This window comes from Salmo trutta, chromosome 16 (assembly GCF_901001165.1).
Source record: "Salmo trutta chromosome 16, fSalTru1.1, whole genome shotgun sequence".
In the NCBI taxonomy this organism is placed as follows: domain Eukaryota; kingdom Metazoa; phylum Chordata; class Actinopteri; order Salmoniformes; family Salmonidae; genus Salmo; species Salmo trutta.
The window spans coordinates 45,859,850-45,882,302 of record NC_042972.1 but is presented as its reverse complement, the minus strand read 5'-3'; the positions used below and the strand labels follow the sequence as shown (position 1 = coordinate 45,882,302).

The window sequence follows — 22,453 nt, the reverse complement described above, 5'->3', positions numbered from 1 at the left end:
ACACCAGCCGACTGTGTCCAACGACTAAAGCAGAAAGGAAATAATAGACCCACATAGCTGAGCATTACTTGAATGTTTCTGCTCTCCCACCATTCGCAGCACAGGAAGGAACTCTTAACCCTTTGAACGACAGGGCCATTATGTTTTCAGCCTTATGGTTTGAATGTGTTGCATGCAACACTTAATCCTCTGTAGGGTAAAATCTTTCAGAATGGTTTAAAAACATGTTCAGAGAATATCCCTTGGCACATGTAACCGTTGGTGACTTGGTGCACGTCAACATCTGGCATCTCTTGCAGATAGCTGCCAACACCTGCAGATTTACATGTACGGTTGATTTTAATCAAAGGTGAGAGGGAATCTCATAAAGGTGCACGGAGGAGAATAACTTTGGCAAGCACCTCACTTTCTCCTGCTCAGGTGTTGAAGGACAAGGACAGAGATGTCTTCGTCTCTGCTCCCCTTCTTCCTCGATTGAAGAGCGAGGGTTTGGGGGATTTGACTTGTTCTGGTTTGTGGCGAGGCTATGTCATCGCATGCCATTGGCTGTTCCCACCCGCAAATCCAAATACCTGCCAATCACCTTTCAGTGCTGTGTATAGGGATGCCAGGAGTCATGAGCATCAGTCATCCAGCCTCCATCCAGGAAATGTTTTCACTGAGCAGGATTGCAGGTGTCAGCAGCAGTAGGGGTACATAAACAGTTATAATCAAGAAGGGATGAGAGACATTTGGCATAGGAGACATTTCTGTGCAGAAAGAACAGCCTTTGACGCATTATTCACCCAGTCCTTCTAGTGCACTATAGATGGATTTAGAAGAGTTGAATTGAGAGTTTGTTTTTCTGTATGAAGGCACTCTCATTATTCTATGTTTCATCCTCTGAAACCACAATGCCTTATAGGCCCCAGAGGACCTGCTGGAAACATATTGCACTGCCTCATTTCCCCTCCACTAGGGAATCACTGTGACATGATGAAGAGCACTATGAATGTATCGCTTCTTTCTTATGATTTTTCTATTTCAGGAATACATATGGCATTTGGAGCCGGGCAAAGTGGAGTCTGGGAAGGGAAAGTGCTCCTACGACCCAAAGCTCAACAGCGTCTCAGCTTTGATCAGTGAGTATCATCTACACTTGGCCACATGGCTGGAGAATGGCTGGAGAGGTCCCCAGTCCAGTCCAGATCATCCAGTTCGTCCCCATGGCTTTCTCAGTGACTCTGAGGGACGTTGAGGCCATGTCCCCTGTGTACGCCTCCTTTTATTTCCCACTATTAAAAATGGCCGCCTCCTCTATCCTCAATTTAATGGCCAATTCTGTTTTTGGCACACTTAAAAAATGTTTTAATGCCTAAGTTATGTCCAGACAGTGTCCTTTTCCATTCTGTGCCTATTTCCCACGAGATAGATCACAGTGGAATGGTCATCTCATCTCTCATGATAAAATCAGAAGGCATTTTGCTTTGTTAGGATTGAAAGAGCTGTGGGCAGTCTGGGCACATACCACTGGGTTCACTGTTTTAATAAGCCAATCCTTTCCATCGTGGTTTCGTGACTTCCAATGGAAAAATACCAAGAACATATTCACATGATTTGTTGTGGTCATTTACCTTCATGAGAAATCCAATAATTTGCTTACCTGGCCAATGTATGAGGAGCAATCACATGGCACCTTGCAACATGTTTGGTTTCTGGTAACTTCATGTTGTAATGTTTATGATATTGGTGTTTATGAGGTAGTAGAGCGTTCTCCGCCTGCCACTCAAGGTCAGTCAGCCAGGGCCAGACCTCACAATTGCCACCAATGTAAGTTGATTCTGACTCTGTGGGGTGGGATAGTCAGTATAAATTGTCAGTGTAGCATACTGCCAGCTGACCAGGGCGGAACCAGGAAACCAGGGGACTGTAGTCTGAGACCAACTACCCCCCGCCCCACCCCCCATCTCCACCAGTTAGCATCAGCTATGGGTGACTGATGGCAGGAATTGAGAACTGGAGACTACTTTGTGTTAAAAATGTTTTATTGATACCAATCATGAGAAACATTTGAGTATATAATGTCACAGTTTGGGACATTTTTAAAGGTTACAAATGGTCAAATGTATTCATAGAATGTGTGAAAAAATCAAAAATAGTTGTGAATGACCATATAAAAAACGTTTTCTCCCTCCTCCCACGATCCCAGGTCCCAATACAGCTTATTCTCCCATCCCAACCCCACATCCCCAGTTCCCACCCGCCGGGAAGATAGTGAGATCCTTCCTGGCTGTCACATCAGTCCCACGGCTCACCCTCCCTCCACCCTACCCGCCACCCACCCTTCCTCTACCCTACCCACAGACCACCCATCCTCCCTCCTGCCATTGCCAGGTATCCCCCCCACCCCCCATATTTAGACCATGTATTGAGCAACCCTCACTCCATCTACCCCCCCCCCAGCCACCTGACCAGTCAGTTGACTAAAGAAAAATAAGAAATACAAATGCATAGAAAGATAAAGGTTAGAGGGTCAAGTGGGGGGGAAAGAATGTGTTCAATAAATAAATAAAGAAAGAATAGTAATTAAGAGGTAATTAGGTCAGTAGATAAATAAGGACTGAATAGATGATAAAGGGGCCCTAGACTTTGGCCATAATGCAAGGTGTGGGTACCCAAGCCATTCTCCTCTGTGACTACAACAATGGTTTTATCAAGAGATGTGACTAAGGGCTGCTATGCTCTGTGAAACATATCTACAGGCCCGCAAATGGTGTAGCAGATCTTTTTGACTTCAGAAAGAACATAATGTCTCTCAACCACCACACATGAGAGGGTGGGGCAGTCTCCTTCCAATTTGGCAAAAAAAAACATGTCGCACCAGAAAGGAGGCAACGGTTCTTGTGTCTCATTGTAGTTTTGGTAAACACAACTCTTCTGGGGTGACGCCAAAAAGATCAATCAACAGGTTTGGTGAGGTGAGGTTGTGAGTGTCCAGATCCGGCCGTGACGTGAAAAGCCTATGAAAAAAACTGATCATCGTCACAGTTAGGGGAATAGATATTTACTAAAACCACCAGAGTGTTATAGAGCTTCGCCAGAGGCAATTGGAAAATGCTCGCTTTTATCAGAGATAACATTTGATGATACAAAATGTATGTTTTTGTGGGAAATTTGAGCATAATTTTTTGGGGTGGTCAGCGTCGGTATCAGCTGATTTACATGGCATTATCACAACGCACAATTAATGAGTATTGTCAAAAAGAAAGAGTGTTATTAGCCATGTGGGTACAGCGATTGGACGTAACGACATAGTCATATTCAGTCAGGCCAATACAGGGGGAAAACAACAACAATCAAACCTGATGTACAGTGGCAAGAAAAAGTATGTGAACCCTTTGTAAATGCCTGGATTTCTGCATAAATTGGTCATAAAATTTGATTTGATCTTCATCTAGGTCACAACTATAGATAAACACAGTCTGCTTAAACTAATAACACACAAACAATTATACGTTTTCATGTCTTTATTGAACACACCATGTAAACATTCACAGTGCAGGGTGGAAAAAGTATGTGAACCCTTGCATTCAATAACTGGTTGATCCTCTTTTGGCAGCAATAACCTCAACCAAATATTTTCTGTAGATGCAGATCAGACCTGCACAACGGTCAGGAGGAATTTTGGACCATTCCTCTTTACAAAACTATTTCAGTTCAGCAATATTCTTGGGATGTCTGGTGTGAACTGCTCTCTTGAGGCCATGCCACAGCATCTCAATCGGGTTGAGGTCAGGACTCTGACTGGGCCACTCCAGAAGGCATATTTTTGGGGAAATCTGAAGCCATTCTCTTGTTGATTTACTTCTGCATTTTGGGTCGTCCTGTTGCATCAACCAACTTCTGTTGAGCTTCAATTGGCGGACAGATAGCCTAACATTCTCCTGCAAAATGTCTTGATAAACTTAGAAATTCATTTTTCCATCGATGATAGCAAGCTGTCCAGGCCCTGAGGCAGCAAAGCAGCCCCAAACCATGATGCTCCCTCCACCATACTTTACAGTTTGGATGAGGTTTTGAGGTTGGTGTGCTGTGCCTTTTTTTCTCCACACATAGTGTTGTGTTTTCCATCCAAACAACTCAACTGTAGTTTCATCTGTCCACTGAATATTTTGCCAGTAGCGCTGTGGAACATTCAGGTGCACTTTTGCAAACTTCAGACTTGCAGCAATGTTTTTTTTGGACAGCAGTAGCTTCGTTCTGTGGTGTCCTCCCATGAACACCATTCTTGTTGAGTGTTTTACGTATTGTAGACTTGTCAACAGAGATGTTAGCGTGTTCCAGAGATTTCTGTAAGTCTTTAGCTGGCACTCTAAGATTCTTCTTAAAGCTCATTGAGCATTCTGTGCTGTGCTCTTGCAGGCATCTTTGCAGGATGGCCATTCCTAGGGAAAGTAGCAACAGTGCTGAACTTTCTCAATTTATAGACAATTTGTCTTGCCGTGGACTGATGAACATATAGGCATTTAGAGATACTTTTGTAACCCTTTCCAGCTTTATGCAAATCAACAATTCTTAATCTTAGGTCTTCTAGGATCTCTTTTGTTCGAGGCATGGTTCACATAAGGCAATGCTTCTTGTGAATATCAAACTCAAATTTTGTGAGTGTTTTTTATAGGGCAGGGCAGCTCTAACCAACATATCCAATCTCGTCTCATTGATTGGACTCCAGGTTAGCTGACTTCTGACTCCAATTAGCTTTTTGAAATCATTAGCCGAGGGCGTTCACATACTTTTTCCAACCTACACTGGGAATGTTTAAATGATGTATTCAATATAGACAAGAAAAATACAATAATTTCTGTTATTAGTTTAAGCACACTATGTTTTTCTGTTGTTGTGACTTAGATGAAGATCAGATCAAATTTGATGACCAATTTATCCAGAAATCCAGGTAATTTGCAAAGGGTTCACCTACTTTTTCTTGCCACTGTAGATTAGCGAAAATAAAAGGTGCTTAATATGGGAACGATTACAACTCAGTGCTTGACATTGTCACAACGCAAAATTAGAACGAGTACAGCTAATGACAAAAAGGGACAGTGGTGGTCGCTGCAGCAGGGAGGAGGGAGAGATAACGGGTGCTAGTCACACAGTCACTCGCTTTCAATTGTTTAACACAGCGCAGCAAGTCTGAGCCCGGCCCGCCACAATCAAATCAGTTGCGGTCGGGCTACCTTTAGTCATTTGTGTATCTTCATTATTTCATCAAACAGTGTGCTTAAAGCATCAGACAAGCTCAGTGCATATAGTTGATTTGATTAAAACATATATGAAAAAATACACATTTAAAAATGTTGACCAATCGATTGGTCGAAAGAACAGATGACTCCCGGACGACCAATATTTTTTTGTCAGGGAAAGGCCTACATCCATTAGTATAAACAGACAATAATGAACTGAAAGTCCCGTACCTTCAGTGGAATATCTCCAAAAAGTTTTGTGGTTTGCTTGCAAAGCCAGTCTCAGCCAAACTAGCCAGTGTTGTAGCCCAGCTAGTCGGTGGCAACTCAGGGCAAAGTTTTTCGGCCATAGTTTTCCAGGTCTTCTACTCCCCAGTGGATCTTTCTGCAAGTTCCATGAATCTGTCAGCCTCCAGGGTAGAGTGCAGCAGCACCACTTCTCCGTTTTGGGTGATTCTCAGCTGGGCAGGGTAGAGGAGGTAGGATCGGACGCCACGTTCATAGAGCTTGGATATGGCGTCTTTGAGCTCAGCCCTCCTATTAGTGACCTCAGGGCTGTAGTTCTCATAGAAGTGTACAGTGTGCCTATGGTATTTCAGGGGCCCCTTCACCCGTGCAGTCCACAACATAAGGTCCTTAGTTTGGTAACGGTGGAAGCAAACAATGACAGCGCGAGGCTTCTGGCCTGGTCCAGGCTTCTGAATGAGGCTGTGGTGGGCCCTGTCTAGCTCCAGAAGAGAGGGGAAAACATCTTCCCCTAGAACCTCCACAAAGAACTTGGAGAAAAAAGCAGTGGTATGTGTCCATTTCTGTCATTTCGGGTAAATTCACGATCCTCACGTTCTGTCTCCTACTGCGCCCGTCTAGGTCCATTACCCTCGCTATTAGGGTAATGGAGTGGCGCAGTGTTCTAAGACACTGCATCCCAGTGCTAGAGGCGTCACTGCAGTTTCTGGTTCGAATCCAGGCTGCATCACATCTGGCTGTGATTGGGAGTTCCATAGGGTGGTGCACAATTGGCCCAGCGTCGGCTGTGTTTGGCCAGGGCAGGCTGTCATTGTAAATAATAATTTGTTCTTAACTGACTTGCCTAGTTAAATAAAGATTACATTTAAAAATATTGCATTTCGTTGTCTCTCTTCAGCTTTTCGCATGTCGTTTCTAGTGTTTAGACCCGGCCTGAGGTATTTTCAGCAGCTGCTTCAAGGTCGACGATCCGCTGGCATTGAGAAGTAACTAGAGTGCGGATGTTGTCTAGTTTCGCATCCATTCTAGCAAATTAAGTCTTGAATCCCTCAGCTATTATGACAAAATTCTTCTCAAGTTCAGGGGCAATGCCCGCCATTGTTACCTGCCAATGCGGTTTCTCTTGCACGGCAAAGTTAGATCTTAGTGAGGTGGCCTCTGGTTTGTCAGGTTTTGGCAGTTTAGGCGTTTTCGGTATTACAAAACTGCCTGTATTGACTCTAGTTAGTACATACTAGTAGTTTACTTGTTGCTCCGTTTGCCCTGAGCCCCTGTTGTCCTGTTAACCCCACCCTTGAGAACTCCCCGTAGCTGCCAAATGCATGCTGAGACACCTACTGTCATATGAGGCCCAACCAGCAACTGAAGGACCGACACCCAGCCTCCCCACTGACTAACAAGACTATGGTCCTCCTTCTCTGTGCATAACTTTAAAAGGCCTGATTAGTGGCAAACCGTGCAATCTTCCTTATGTATGAGTGTATAATATAATGTGTGTTGTTCATCTGTCTTTGTCCACATTATGTGCTAAAGATGTCTTTTACACAGGCACCGTGATGATGACAGTCTAAAGATATGTATCTGGACGTAGGGGATGGAAAGCCCTGAGGTATTGGGCACTAGGGTCCTGTCAGGGGACCTGCCAGGGACTAAAGGTTTAATTATGGGGGTGGGGGGTTCTGCGTAAGGAGAAACCTCAGTCCTTCATGCCAAGGGTGTGGCTGGCTTTATATCAAAGAGTCAAAAGTATTTGGCTCAGCCGATTAATCTCTCTCTCTCCCTCTGTCCTTCCGTCTCTCTTTTCCTTTTCTCTCAGATGGTGAACTCTATGCTGGGGTCTACATTGACTTCATGGGAACAGACTCTGCCATCTTCCGTACTGGGAAACAGACCGCCATGCGTACAGACCAGTATAACTCCAGATGGTTAAATGGTAAATAAATAAATGGCTTCTTTGGCACTCGAGATATGTGTTATACAAGAGCTTGTTTATGCTATTAAGACTACTGTGCTGTAATTTATGCATGAGATGGCACGGATTTGAAAGTACCATTTGTCAACATGTGAGCCGAAACTATTGAAAAAGTGTAATAATATTTATGTTTACAAAGTCTAATCCTTTAATAAACACAAAATGCAGACAGTTTGTAAATGATATTAACCAGATGTTCAGTGAAATGAATCTCCTCCTAAACTTCTCGCACTCCTCTCTCTCCTTCTCCCAGACCCTTCCTTTGTCCATGTGCAGCTCATCCCTGACAGTGCAGAGAGGAATGACGACAAGCTGTACTTCTTCTTCCGTGAGACGTCTGCTGAGATGGGCCAGAGTCCCGTGACTCAGGCCCGCATCGGTCGGATCTGCCTGGTGAGCACAGCCTCAGAATGGAGTGTACTAATAATGAGGCCACGTTCACCTCAGAACTGTCAAATAACAATACATGTGACATGCACAACATGACAAATAAACCCTAGTTTCATTAAGAAAGGGAAAAGGAACCAATTTCGTTGGGACTTTCTGGGTGTGGAACTACTTGTGTTAGCTTAACACTAACTCGCTGAAATCCACATGTCTATTTAACCTTCCTGTGTACAATGCATGCCTCTGTCCATGAGATGGTACTCTGACCTAAGACCCCATGATCCTCTGACCTCTCCTGACTGGTAGTCTTAAAAAAAACTCTAAAGGATGTAGTATATTAGGTATTCAGTTAACAGCATGGTAAAGTCCAGAGCCTCTAAACCAGCCCAGCAGCCCTTCGACATCAGTATTCTCTAGTGTCTGTGGTAATTAACCACACACTGTCTTAATAAAAGCACGGCCCTGACCTTCTACCCCAGAGCTACAAATTGAGAAGAACAGCAAAAACGAATAACAGGGAATGTGTTTGTCCCTGTAGGGTAAACTTGGAGCTTAGGGTGCATCTTTCTGGGCTTAGCTTACAAACATGGAGAGCGTAGTGTTTATTCAGTTAGTCACCGTGTGTGTGTGTGCGTGCATGCTCCAATTCTTCCGCAGCTCACCACTGTGTTTATTTGAATAGGTGAGGCGGTGACCCTGCACACAAACACTCATTCCCCTCTCAGTGTTTTTTACACTGGTCCCCAGGGATGCTGTTCTATCATTCTCACTTCCATACACATCTGGATGTTCTTAATGCCGTTCACTTTATTGGCTCTATACACTCCTCGTACCCCAAAACATGAACAACTGTACAGCGTAATTGCTCTAAAAATGGAGTACAAAGTTTGTGAAAACAATTTCAAATCCCATTTAGGGATTTATTCCAAATACATGTGTGTAGAAGGTAGTGTGCAGTATGTACAGGCCTACAACAGTCGTGTGGGTATTAAAATGATATATGTGGTGAAAACTATTTATTACGGCAATATTTTTTAAATATATGACACAGCAGTGTGTTTTCCCCCTCAAAGTGGAACGTGCTTTAAGGAGAATGTGTTGGTTAAGGAGGAGGAAACCTCTAAATCACATCTACTGGGTTTGGCTGTCCCTCAGTAGACTGGAATTTGGCCCTGCTCCATGACAGATGGGAGAGGCTCTAAATAAGAGGAGACAGTGTTTACCATCTCATCCCCCCACAACTAAGCATTTCTCAACGTTTTGCAGGGCCGCTCTCAAAACCGGCCTGCTTTTTAAAATATGTACAATGTATGTGGGTGGCTCCACCTGTTTGTTTTTGGTGGGAAGACAGAGGATGTGAGTGTGTGTGTGTGTGATGAAGACTGTATTTTCTCCCCCCTCTTCCTCCCCCTCTCTCTGCAGAATGATGACGGTGGACACTGCTGCCTGGTCAACAAGTGGAGCACTTTCCTGAAGGCACGGCTCATCTGCTCAGTGCCGGGGGCCGACGGGATCGAGACACACTTCGACGAGCTCCGTGAGTTCTCCTTCCTCCCCTTTACTGTGGTTTCATCCGCTATCCACATCAAAGTAAGGAGCGAGGAACCAGACAGCCTGTTGAATATCTTGAGGTTTCTCGTTGGTATTAAAACTGTGTCAAATAGAGACCAGTTAAAGATGATGGTGTTGGAACGGACTCCAGACCAGTTGCAGGGGTGGGAAACTCCAGTCTTCGGGGTCTGATTGGTGTCACACTTTTTCTCCATCCCCCACAGCTGATTAATCAAATTGCATTCTAAACTGAAGCTCATGATTTGTTGATTATTGGAGTCAGGTGTGTTAGCTGGGGCTGGGGCAAAACGGTGACACTAATCAGGCCCCTGAGGACTGAAAATGACCACTCCTGATAGAGGAACTAGTTGGTGTTGCCTGTCTTTTATAACCCTGCTTGCACTATCCACCCAGGCTCATCTAAGGCCAGTTTTAGGTCTGCATACCACCGCCTGACAAGTGCCTGACTACACTGCGCTGCACTGCACACAGCCCAGTCTCTGCCCCATATGGCAGCCTCTTCCATTACACAACCTTCTCTCAATCCTCCTGTGGCCCATATGGCATGCTGTAATGGGAATTGTGCGCACTCCGGTACTATAGTTGTTATTTTCTTTCAAGATGTCTCAAACAAAAGGCTCCTTTTTCCTTGCTGTGCAGTAAAAGGTGTCTGGGAAGCACTCCCATCCTGTAATAGACTGGATATAAGGGGCTTGCTGCCTCGTGGCAGACAGATCAAGTAGCCAGGCAGGACTTCAAGTCCATTACCATGTCTTTCTATCTCTGTCTCACTGCTTCTAAATAGAATGTTGGAGTGATAAGAGTTCTGATTATTCTATGACCGAGCCTACAGTTGACAAGTCCTAACCTCAAGAATGAAAAGCTTGTGTTACTTTCTATTTGACCTCTGTTTTTAGTCCCAGAGTGCACTCTTGCATTATGCCTAATTGAACTACGTTGTAGGTTATGGTTGATTTATTCTGCTTGCGTGTGCATTAGTCTTGTAAGTTTTTTTTCTCTCAGTAACGTTTCCATCCAAAGTTTTTATGCGAGTTAAGTAATACCGTATATAAAACAAAATCACTACAGCTGCGATGGAAACAGTAAGTTTCGGTACAATTGTATAAATGCCGACAGATCATTTGTTAAATACGCGAGAAATGGCGATAGAAATGCCTTTATCCGCAAATATTGACATAACAACCATCATATCGAAGTCAACTTGGAGTCACGCGATGACATGGCCTGTGGTCCTCCCACTACGACTCGGGAAACCATGCAGTCTATTAGGCTAAAGATGAAATAAGTTACAGAGAATTTCACAGGGTGGTGAAAGTGCACAGTGATCTTGTTCTCCTTTCCAATAATGGGGGGGCAGGACCAACTTCTGGGAACCCTGGTCTAGAGCGCACATGCCTCATCCAGTAGGCACATTTGCTTTTTAATGCAACAGTTTTTGGGACTAAACTATTGGTAGAGTTTAAAATGCGATGGAAACACATTGAACTTTAGATTTTTAGTACATGGAAGCGAAAAAGTACATTTTGTGTTCACTAAGTCATCACACACTGATTCTTTATCTGCAACAAGTCAGTTTGGTGGAAACACACCACTTGTTGGAAAATGCACATATTTTCTTTATGCAGATTTTAGAATGTTTGCATGAAAATCTGCCGCCAATTGTATGGAAACCTAGATACTGGTGCTATATAACCATTTTGCCCAAGTAAATGAAAGGATATCCAAACCATGAGCAGAGTACTCTACGGTTATAAATGACTTTGTGTCTTTATTAGTCGGCTCATTGTTGACACAGACATGCCGTGCACACTGGGTTTAGAGGAGTGCGGAGAGCTGGCACTGGTTCACATGTACAGTGCACCGTTCAGGATATTACTTTAATAAAGCTGTAAATGTGTAAAGACACGGGCTGTTGCAGTCTCCTAATGAACAGTGCAGACGCAGCTTAGCCACATGCTGTCCATACAGTACATCCATACAGTACACCCATACAGTACGTCCCGAACTAGGAAGCAAAGGTCAGACAGACCTGATGCCAGTGGCCACTGCCCACACTTTCCAGGTACTGTACCCCGAGGAAGTGCATGTGTTTAACTGGGTATAGGTGCGCTCCATGCCAAGGCTCCAGTTTACTGATGGGTTATAATGTCTGGTCAAAATACGGGTGTAGGATCTTCATTTGAGCCAGTTTGCTACAGCAGGAAAGTAATCCTGCGGCAACAGGAAATGTGAATTATTATATATAAACTGCTCAAAAAAATAAAGGGAACACTTAAACAACACAATGTAACTCCAAGTCAATCACACTTCTGTGAAATCAAACTGTCCACTTAGGAAGCAACACTGATTGACAATACATTTCACATGCTGTTGTGCAAATGGATTAGACAATAGGTGGAAATTATAGGCAATTAGCAAGACACCCCCAATAAAGGAGTGGTTCTGCAGGTGGGGACCACAGACCACTTCTCAGTTCCTATGCTTCCTGGCTGATGTTTTGGTCACTTTTGAATGCTGGCGGTGCTTTCACTCTAGTGGTAGCATGAGACGGAGTCTACAACCCACACAAGTGGCTCAGGTAGTGCAGCTCATCCAGGATGGCACGTCAATGCGAGCTGTGGCAAGAAGGTTTGCTGTGTCTGTCAACGTAGTGTCCAGAGCATGGAGGCGCTACCAGGAGGCCAGTACATCAGGAGACGTGGAGGAGGCCGTAGGAGGGCAACAACCCAGCAGCAGGACAGCTACCTCCGCCTTTGTGCAAGGAGGAGCAGGAGAAGCACTGCCAGAGCCCTGCAAAATGACCTCCAGCAGGCCACAAATGTGCATGTGTCTGCTCAAACGGTCAGAAACAAACTCCATGAGGGTGGTATGAGGGCCCGACGTCCACAGGTGGGGGTTGTGCTTACAGCCCAACACCGTGCAGGACGTTTGGCATTTGCCAGAGAACACCAAGATTGGCAAATTCGCCACTGGCGCCCTGTGCTCTTCACAGATAAAAGCAGGTTCACACTGAGCACGTGACAGATGTGACAGAGTCTGGAGACGCCGTGGAGAACGTTCTGCTGCCTGCAACATCCTCCAGCATGACCGGTTTGGCGGTGGGTCAGTCATGGTGTGGGGTAGCATTTCTTTGGGGGGCCGCACAGCCCTCCATGTGCTCGCCAGAGGTAGCCTGACTGCCATTAGGTACCGAGATGAGATCCTCAGACCCCTTGTGAGACCATATGCTGGTGCGGTTGGCCCTGGGTTCCTCCTAATGCAAGACAATGCTAGACCTCATGTGGCTGGAGTGTGTCAGCAGTTCCTGCAAGAGGAAGGCATTGATGCTATGGACTGGCCCGCCCGTTCCCCAGACCTGAATCCAATTGAGCACATCTGGGACATCATGTCTCGCTCCATCCACCAACGCCACGTTGCACCACAGATTGTCCAGGAGTTGACGGATGCTTTAGTCCAGGTCTGGGAGGAGATCCCTCAGGAGACCATCCGCCACCTCATCAGGAGCATGCCCAGGCATTGTAGGGAGGTCATACAGGCACGTGGAGGCCACACACACTACTGAGCCTCATTTTGACTTGTTTTAAGGACATTAAATCAAAGTTGGATCAGCCTGTAGTGTGGTTTTCCACTTTAATTTTGAGTGTGACTCCAAATCCAGACCTCCATGGGTTGATAAATTGGATTTCCATTGATTATTTTTGTGTGATTTTGTTGTCAGCACATTCAACTATGTAAAGAAAAAAGTATTTAATAAGATTATTTCTTTCATTCAGATCTAGGATGTGTTGTTTAAGTGTTCCCTTTATTTTTTTGAGCAGTATACTACCATTCAAAAGTTTGGTGTCACTTAAAAATGTCCTTGTTTTTGAAAGAAAAGCACATTTTTTGTCCATTAAAATAACATCAAATTGATCGGAAATACAGTGTAGACATTGTTAATGTTGTAAATGACTATTGGAGCTTGAAACAGCAGATTTTTAATGGAATATATACATAGGCGTACAGAGGCCCATTATCAGCAACCATCACTCCTGTGTTCCAATGGTACGTTGTGTTAGCTAATCCAAGTTTATCATTTTAAAAGGCTAATTGATCATTCGAAAACCCTTTTGCAATTATGTTAGCACAGCTGAAAAATGTTGTCCTGATTAAAGAAGCAATAAAACTGGCCTTCTTTAGACTAGTTTAGTATCTGGAGCATCATTTGTGGGTTCGATTATAGGTTCAAAATGTCTAGAAACGAAGAACTTTCTTATGAAACTCATCAGTTTATTCTTGTTCTGAGAAATGAAGGCTATTCCATGCGAGAAATTGCCAAGAAACTGAAGATATCGTTCAACGCTGTGTACTACTCCCTTCACAAAACAGAGCAAACTGGCTCTAACCAGAATAGAAAGAGAAGTGGAAGGCTCCGGTGCACAACTGAGCAAGAGGACAAGTACACTAGAGTGTCTAGTTTGAGAAACAGATGCCTCACAAGTCCTCAACTGGCAGCTTCATTTAATAGTATCCGCAAAACACCAGTCTCAACGTCAACAGTGAAGAGGCGACTCCGGGATGCTGGCTTGCTCAGAGCCCTGACCTCAACTCCATCGAACACCTTTGGGATTAATTGGAATGCCGACGAGCCAGGTCTAATCACCCAACATCAGTGCCCGACCTCACTAATGCTCTTGTGGCTGAATGGAAGCATGTCCCCGCAGCAATGTTCCAACATCTAGTGGAGAGCCTTCCCAGAAGAGTGGAGGCTGTTATAGCATCAAAGGAGGACTAATACCCCCTCGTTGAACATCTCATTCCAAAACCCATGATTTTGGAATGAGATGTTTGACGAACAGGTGTCTACATACTTTCTGTCATGTAGTGTATTTTGTAGGGGGTGTTAGGGATGACATTTTAAAGTGGAAATTACAAACTTTAGAAGCCTTTTTAAACCTTGAATGCCACAAAAATTCTCAGCAACAAAGGAGTGATCAAATGAAGATCCTACATCTGTCGGTCCATGCTCAGGTTGTGGTGTTGACAGGTGAGAATAAGGATGGAAGGATTACTCCAGTACTGCAGGGCAACAAGTTCTATGTGCCTTCTACACTGAACAAAAATATAAATGCAACGTGATGGTCCCACCCATGTTTCATGAGCTGAAATAAAAGATCCCATAAATGTTCCAAATGCACAAAAAGCTTATTTCTCTCAAATGTTTTGCACAAATGTGTTTACATCCCTGTCAGTGAGACAAAATAATCCATTGACCTGACAGGTGTAGCACATCAAGAAGTTGATTAAACAGCATTATCATTGCACAGGTGCACATTGTGTTGGGCACAATAAAAGGCCACTCTAAAATGTGCAGTTTTGTCACACAACACAATGCCACACATGTCTCAAGCTTTGAGGGAGTGTGCTATTCGCATGCTGACTGCAGGAATGTCCACCAGAGCTGTTGCCAGAGAATTGAATGTTCATTTCTCTACCATAAGCCAATGTCGTTTTAGAGAATTTGTCAGTACGTCCAACAGGCCTCACAACCGCAGACCACGTGTATGGTGTCGTGTGGGTGAGCGGTTTGCTGAGTCAACGTTTTCAACAGAGTGCCCCATGGTGGCGGTGGAGTTATGGTATGTGCCTGGATAAAGAGAACATTTTCACTCTCTCTATTGGTGTAAGGACCTTGGGGTAATTATTGTGAACTTTGATGAGCCTTCCAGCCCAGCTGTATTCCTTGTGTGGCAACAGTTTTATGTGTGGCTGCTGTTAGCTTGGGACGCCAGAGACCCAGAGAGTTTGACAGTTGGAAAGAGTTAAAATTTTGGCTCTACTTGAGAACTTGCACCCAAATGACCCCCAGTAAATTGAAACACAAGGTAGAGGCCCTTATCCAGGCACATGTGCTTGTATTCCATGTCAAAAATGAATAATGCAAAGCAATTATAGAAATGGATACTGTAAAGGTTTAGATTGTATGGTTTTATATAATTAAGGAAGTGCATTGCATGAAATTGAGCATCAACAATATTTACACGTTTGAAGTTACTCTAATCAATCTCACTGCTTCAACATTCCGCAGGTACCTGCGCATGGATTTCACAGAGAATTTATGAGAGATGAACAAGAGTGGTAGAGGGAAAGCAAGACTGAAAGAGAAGGGGGAGAGGTAGAGGGCAATATCAGGCTAAGCTCTAGGAAAAATACATTCTTACTTTTGAGGAAACGAAAAATGTAAAGACAGGATTTTTATTGCCTTACAAAAGTAGGAAGGTGAAAGGGCAATTTTGGAGTCTGGATTCATTCACAGCTCTTACTAACATGCAAGTGAGAAGCCTTCCTGTTGCCAACTCTTCTCTGCTTTGTCAGAATATTTCTAATTCAAATCAAGTAGCTTATCTCATAATAATAATTACATTTTTGCGGGACAACCGACTCGGACAGCCAACTGTATTGAGCTAATGATAGCTCTGGTTTTCTGGCTGTTTGCTATTGCAGTGTAGTCTACGGTATCTGATTCATCACTTCCTGTAGTGGAACAGCTGTGTTTCTTGGTGGGGCTCATCTGTTATATGACAACCCTGACAGCCTTTCTCTCTGTATTCTATTAAGTATGTCGAATTGCTAATCCTAGTGAATAACAATGTGCCCAGTTTACGCAAAAGGAAGAATTGTAGACTCTAGGACATGCAGAATTTATCATACGTCTCATTGGTGTCCATTGCATGGTAATGCTTTCAATTCGAGTTCTCACAGGCTCTTCACAGGCTCTTGCATGTAGACATGCAGTGTCTTTATCCTCTGGCCAATGGCCATTCCCCTACTACACACAAGTAGTCGGACTTACTATTGAGTTCTGGTCTTTGAGGTGGATGGGACTCCTGAGAGGAGAATGTGGGCCACTCAGAAAGCAGGCCAGCGGGGAGAGACTATCACTATTGGCCGGAGGCCAATCAGATCTAAAGTAGGTCTCCTTCTGCAGCCACCTGGGCTCCAACCAGAAATAAACTGGCCAAATCGTGTGTAGTTTCTCTCTGGGACCCCCCAGAGGTATGTGAGGTATGATTCCATCTTCCTCTAAGGCACGTGTCAAACTCATTCCACGGGGGGAATGTCTGCAGGTTTTCACTCCTCCATTGTACTTGATTTGATTAGTTAAGGTCACTGATTAGTAAAGAACTACCCTCACTTGGTTGTGTAGGGCTTAATCGAAAGGAAAAACAAAAAACCAGCAGACACTAGGGTTGAGTTTGACACCCCTGCTCTAGGGCTTAGAACAAAGCCCAACTGCCTCCCCTCCCAACCTTGGACACAGGAAGTGGAAAGTCACATATTAAATAACTCAGATTCTGGAGAAAACTCTCAGGTGACACAGCAATCATGTTGTCTCACTCAAGCCTAGACACCTCAGGCGACTGTGTGGGTTTCATTGCTATTTCCATAGTTGTATATCTTTATATGGTGTCCCAGTTTGGTCTTTTTTATTAATTGTTCTGCATACATAGATGCTCAATAATGAGTTTCATTTACCCTCTGGGTTCAGTTGGGAATATCCACTCACGGATAGAATGCTTACTGTTCAAAGGTGTGGTCTCTGAAGCACCTTGTCTTTGTTTTATCAAATATTGTACTGTACAGACAGTACTGTAGCCTTCACCTTAGCCTATGACAGATTTGTACCTTGTCCGCTCGGGGATTCGATCTAGCAACCTTTCAGTTACTGGCCCGACACTCTAACCACTAGGCTACCTGCTGCCCCTGCATGACTGTGGTCCGGTCACACAACGTCTTCAAGCAACACAAAGCTTGACATTAGATTTAGATTAGAAGTTGAATCGTTACATGTAGTGTTGCAGGTCTAATCACAGGGTACAGTGAAAATGTTAAGCTCCGAGCTCCAACAATGCAGGTCAAAGTGAAATAGAAACGATTCATGTGATGATAAAGAGAAATGAAATGCATGCCTCTGACCTCTGACCTGCCCTCTAAAAGAGGAGAGGAGAGACATTGTGTGCATTTGCTCCTCTTGTTTGACATCCCTAAGAGCAGAGCTGTTCTGATAGGAGTTCAGGTTTTGCCAAAAGGTGTGAAAAGCGAAGGGCGGATTGACTGGACCTCTGTAAACACTAGCTTCTCTTTGCACTGACGTGATTCTTGCTGTGTATCTCTTTAAGGAGACGTTTACATACAGCCGACCCAGGATACCAAGAATCCTGTTATCTACGGAGTTTTTTCCGTCTCGGGGTGAGTGGTCAAAATTGCTTTCAGAAACTTTGATTCGAAACATTGAAGAATAATTATTTAAATACACTTTCGTTGTCATATGATGTCCCTATTAGTTGTTTCAGTTCTTAACCCGATGAACTGTCTGTCTCTCCCCTCTCCACACAGCTCAGTGTTTAGGGGCTCAGCAGTGTGTGTCTACTCCATGGCAGACATCCGCCAGGTCTTCAATGGGCCCTTCGCCCACAAAGAAGGGCCCAACTACCAGTGGGTGGCCTACACTGGGAAGATCCCATACCCTCGACCTGGGACGGTGAGCCTCACCCTCCCATGACCATGAGTGTTAATACCAAACCAAGCTGGCATAACAGACACTTAGACTTTAAATAGAAACCATCTGTCTGTCAAGCAGGACACAAACATTAGCCTCCATAGCCGTGTTCTCATGCAATAAGAGTCCTCATGTCTCCCATGATGATGCTGTGGATAAGTGGTTGTTGTTGTTTCTGTGGTGAGAGGCAAAGTTTTAATGTTCGTTTCATTTGCAACCACAGTGCCCTGGTGGAACGTTTACCCCCAACATGAAGTCCACCAAAGACTACCCAGATGAAGTCATCAACTTCATGAGGAACCACCCCAACATGTACAATGCAGTGTACCCAATGCATAAGCGCCCCCTGGTGGTCCGGACCAACGTGGACTACGAGTTCACCACCATCACTGTGGACCAGGTGGCCGCCGCAGACGGGAACTATGAAGTGCTGTTCCTGGGAACTGGTGAGTTGTCAGTAGTCTATATACACGTGAAATATAGTAGGCCTACATAAAGTCACATTAGCGTTACTTCCTATAACTCTTTGTACAATGTCCAAGGATGCTCAACAGATTTCCTTCTGAAAGGAATACAAAGGAGTAAACTTCCGCCAGATGGACCTGGTGTCTTTCCCACTATCATTTATCACCAGGAGAAAACCTTCTGACCCCTTTTTGTCAAAATGGATGTTTAACCAATAAACAGGGTCGTCCTTTGCGTCATTCACTTGAAGTAAAAGCTTTGGAGTTCTCTACCTGCAGGGCAGGGGGAATGGGTGAGAGGAGGGGGAATGGAGGTGGGGGGTTACAGTAAAGAAATCCATTACACTAATCTCACCACCTGCATAGTGCAGCAGTAGAGATTTTACGTTTTTTTCTCCAATACGTGCAGCGCATTATCCCTTTTGTGTTCCGTCTTTGTTCTGCTCTGCGTCTCTTGGAGACTAAAGGGTTTTTAGACGAGTGCACCATGCTCCACTGTGCCCGGAGTCAGTGGAATGTCTCTCCTTTGAGCCGCCGTCAGGAGCACGCATTCATCGCTGCGTTGGGGCACATTGAGAGTCATAATAAATCTCAGGTATCCTGCACTCAGGAAAGCCTGGGTGCAGAAATCAAACATGCCATTCTGTTGGGGAGCGGCTGGGCTGTCTGGGGGAAATTCCTACCTCCGGGCTCCTGTAGAACGGGACGCAGGGAGGAAGAGGAGAACGTCATGACAGTTGACATGCAGTACTAAGCAAGTGAAAGAGAGGATGTTCATATAGGGGAGCACAAAGGTGAACACTGAGAGAGAGCTGTCTGAAAGAGGTGAAGAGTACTGAAATATAAAGCCTGATGGAATGAGCAGTGAGGATTAACCTTTACATAAGCAGACTGAGAGGGGGCTATAGTGAGGGCTGTTTGATTGACAGGCAGCAAGGCAGGGTAGTGTCAAGCCACAGTAGGTGTGTGTAGTAATAATAACTCTCAGGTGTTTCCCTGGGCCATAGACAGGGGGACGGTTCAGAAGGTGATTGTTCTGCCCAAAGACGACCTGCAGACTGAAGAATTGGTCCTGGAGGAGGTTGAGGTGTTCAAGGTGAGCACTCACTGTCTTTCTTCTGTCTCTCTCTCTCTCTGCCTATATCCACATCTATTTTCAATAAAGATACTTTAGAAGACTCATCAATGCATTGTCTCCACATTCCAGGTTCCAACTCCAATTACAACAATGAAGATTTCGTCCAAAAGGGTAAGCATGTCTGTATAAGCTTACCTAATAGACTTAGAAATCACTTACAAATGTCCTTATTTTTTTAAGAAAAGCAAAAAAAATTGTCCATTAAAATAACATCAAATTGATCAGAAATACAGTGAGTGTTTGACGAGACTGACGAGTTTCAGAAGGAGGTTCTTTGTTTCTGGCCATTTTGAGCCTGTAATTGAACCCACAAATGCTGATGCTCCAGATACACAACTAGACTAAAGAAGGCCAGTTTTATTGCTTCTTTAATCAGAACAACAGTTTTCAGCTGTGCTAACATCATTGTAAAATGGTTTTCTAATGATCATTTAGCCTTTTAAAATTATAAACTTGGATTAGCTAACACAACGTGCTACTGGAACACAGGAGTGATGGTTACTAACAATGGGCCTCTGTACGCCTATGTAGATATTCCATTCAAAATCAGCCGTTTCCAGCTACAATAGTCATTTACAACATTAACAATGTCTACACTGTATTTCTGATCAATTTGATGTTATTTTAATGGACAAAAAATGTGCTTTTCTTTCAAAAACAAGGACATTTCTAAGTGACCCCAAGCTTTTGAACGGTAGTATATATTTCGAAGGATAAAGAGGAGGGAGTGAATTAAATGAAGGGACATTATTTAAGAATGCCATGAGCTACCTATATGAAGCTGTGGAACTAATGTTTCCCTTCATAATTCATAGAATGCCTGCAGTCTGGTCAAAACAATAAAAAGAGAAATATGGTAAACGCATTAAGTTAGTTTTGTCTTTCGCTGTGGTTAAAATAGTTGGCCTTGGATCCATGACATGACATCCTTCTTAGAAAGGGTTACAATTTTACACAGGCTGCCAAGAATGATGAATTCAAAACAGCTGATCGTAAAAGCTGAAGGTGCATTGTCCTGGGACAATGGAAATCTTAGTTATACAGTAAAGATGAGCTTTCCCAGTGTGCTCGCAACTCTTCCAAGTAGCAAACTATATTTACATGTGTTTTAATAGTTATATTATCACATTACATTGTTATAGCTTTGACCGACTCTTGGCCACTGTAACCCTCTGCACTGAGACTTGATCTGTGGTAAATATTGGATATTCCCCTACTTTATCCAGCTGGGATCTCACATCCTCCTTTGCGTTCTACTCTCACAGCAACAGCTCTACGTGTCTTCTGAGCTTGGTGTGACCCACCTGGCCCTCCACCGCTGTGATGTGTACGGGGAGGCGTGTGCTGACTGCTGCCTGGCCCGGGACCCCTACTGCGCCTGGGACGGAAAGTCCTGCTCCCGCTACTCCACCTCGCAGAAGAGGTGAGCATCAGCATGAGCTGCTCAGAATGGCTCTATAGATTGTAAATGGATTTATACTGTAGATTGTTGAATGGCTCTATAGATTGTAAATGGCTTTATACTGTAGATTGTTGAATGGCTCTATAGATTGTAAATGGCTTCATACTGTAGATTGTTGAATGGCTCTATAGAGTGTAAATGGCTTTATACTGTAGATTGTTGAATGGCTCTACAGATTGTTGAATGGCTCTATAGATTGTTGAAGAGCTCTATATATTGTTGAATGGCTCTATATATTGTTGAATGGCTCTATATATTGTTGAATTGTTTCTATAGATTGGATGGTTGATGTATATGGATTGTTAGCTGGCTCTATAGATTGTTGAATGGCTTCCGGTATATGGATTGTTGGATGGTTGAAAAGCTCTATACTATAGGTCGTTGAATGGCTACTGCATGCAATGTTTTATGGCAGATTGTTGACTGACTCTATGGAATGTTGAATGGCTTTGCATTTGCTTGGTAATTTATTCTCTTCTCTTATTCGGGAATACTGGTCTGACCCCTTTAGACGCAGCCGGAGGCAGGACGTCAAGTACGGGAACCCCATCCGGCAGTGCAGGGGCTTCAACTCCAATGGTAAGACCAGTGTGTGCCAGAGGGTGGATGGAGTAGAAATTTTCAGTGGTGGTGAATACATCTCATTCATTCATAGACTTTATTTATGCCATCACACGGCAACATTTTCATCAAATAGATATGAAATAAAACATTGCTCTTTTGGATTTTTGGTCTTTGTGGGAAATGATACTGAATCTATGATTGCCATGGTGTCTTTCTCAGCTAATAAGAACACCTTGGAGATGGTGCAGTATGGGGTGGAGGGCAGCAGTAGCTTCCTGGAGTGCCAGGCCCGTTCTCCCCACGCCGCCATCAAGTGGCACCTGCAGAGGGACAACAGTGACCGCCGGAAAGAGGTGAGTGGCCATCTATGTGTCGTGACGTTGTATTAGTTAATGTGACGACTGTTGCTCATCGAATGATTAACGGTTTATAATTACGTGATTAACTGAATTAAGCAATGAATCAAGCAATTATTAACTCATTAACCTGGGGCACCATGGGAACATTGTTTTGATTGAGTTTCTATTTCCCAAATTAACTCAAAGGATATCAGAATATCGATTACAACAGTCGCTAAATTAATCAATTTCCTCTACAGTCTCATAATCTGAAAGTCGTATAATCCGGGAATCTGCACGGACCCGGGCTTTACCACTGAATTTACCACACCAATCTTAGTTGATTATTTATTTACTAGCAAGCTAAAATGATGATAAAAATGCACATACACAAAACACAGTCTAGCTATTGATTAGGACTTAGTATAACGGGCCAACACACTATGGCGCTTGTTACCCAAAATGGGGATTTTAAAGAGAGAGAAAGAAAGGAAGTACACGAGAGAAATATACATTTGGGTTCATTTGTCAGCCATGCTTATTTAACTA

At 43.9% G+C, this 22,453-nt stretch overlaps 1 protein-coding gene across 4 annotated transcripts in view; it reads left to right on the top strand.

Annotated features, from left to right (window-relative positions):
* The window catches only part of LOC115150857 (semaphorin-3F), a 95,357-nt gene that overhangs the window by 67,330 nt on the left and 5,574 nt on the right, over positions 1-22,453 (top strand). For 2 of the 4 annotated variants that reach the window (XM_029694601.1, XM_029694603.1), the window contains 12 exons: positions 1,028-1,121; positions 7,285-7,401; positions 7,694-7,833; positions 9,250-9,364; positions 17,559-17,628; positions 17,776-17,920; positions 18,162-18,384; positions 19,410-19,498; positions 19,610-19,651; positions 20,806-20,963; positions 21,514-21,581; positions 21,786-21,919. In XM_029694601.1, the coding sequence (XP_029550461.1) occupies positions 1,028-1,121; positions 7,285-7,401; positions 7,694-7,833; positions 9,250-9,364; positions 17,559-17,628; positions 17,776-17,920; positions 18,162-18,384; positions 19,410-19,498; positions 19,610-19,651; positions 20,806-20,963; positions 21,514-21,581; positions 21,786-21,919 (1,395 nt within the window). Of the gene's footprint in view, positions 1-1,027; positions 1,122-7,284; positions 7,402-7,693; positions 7,834-9,249; positions 9,365-17,558; positions 17,629-17,775; positions 17,921-18,161; positions 18,385-19,409; positions 19,499-19,609; positions 19,652-20,805; positions 20,964-21,498; positions 21,582-21,785; positions 21,920-22,453 lie in introns of all 4 variants that reach the window. The other 2 variants (XM_029694600.1, XM_029694602.1) reach the window with 1 other exon arrangement.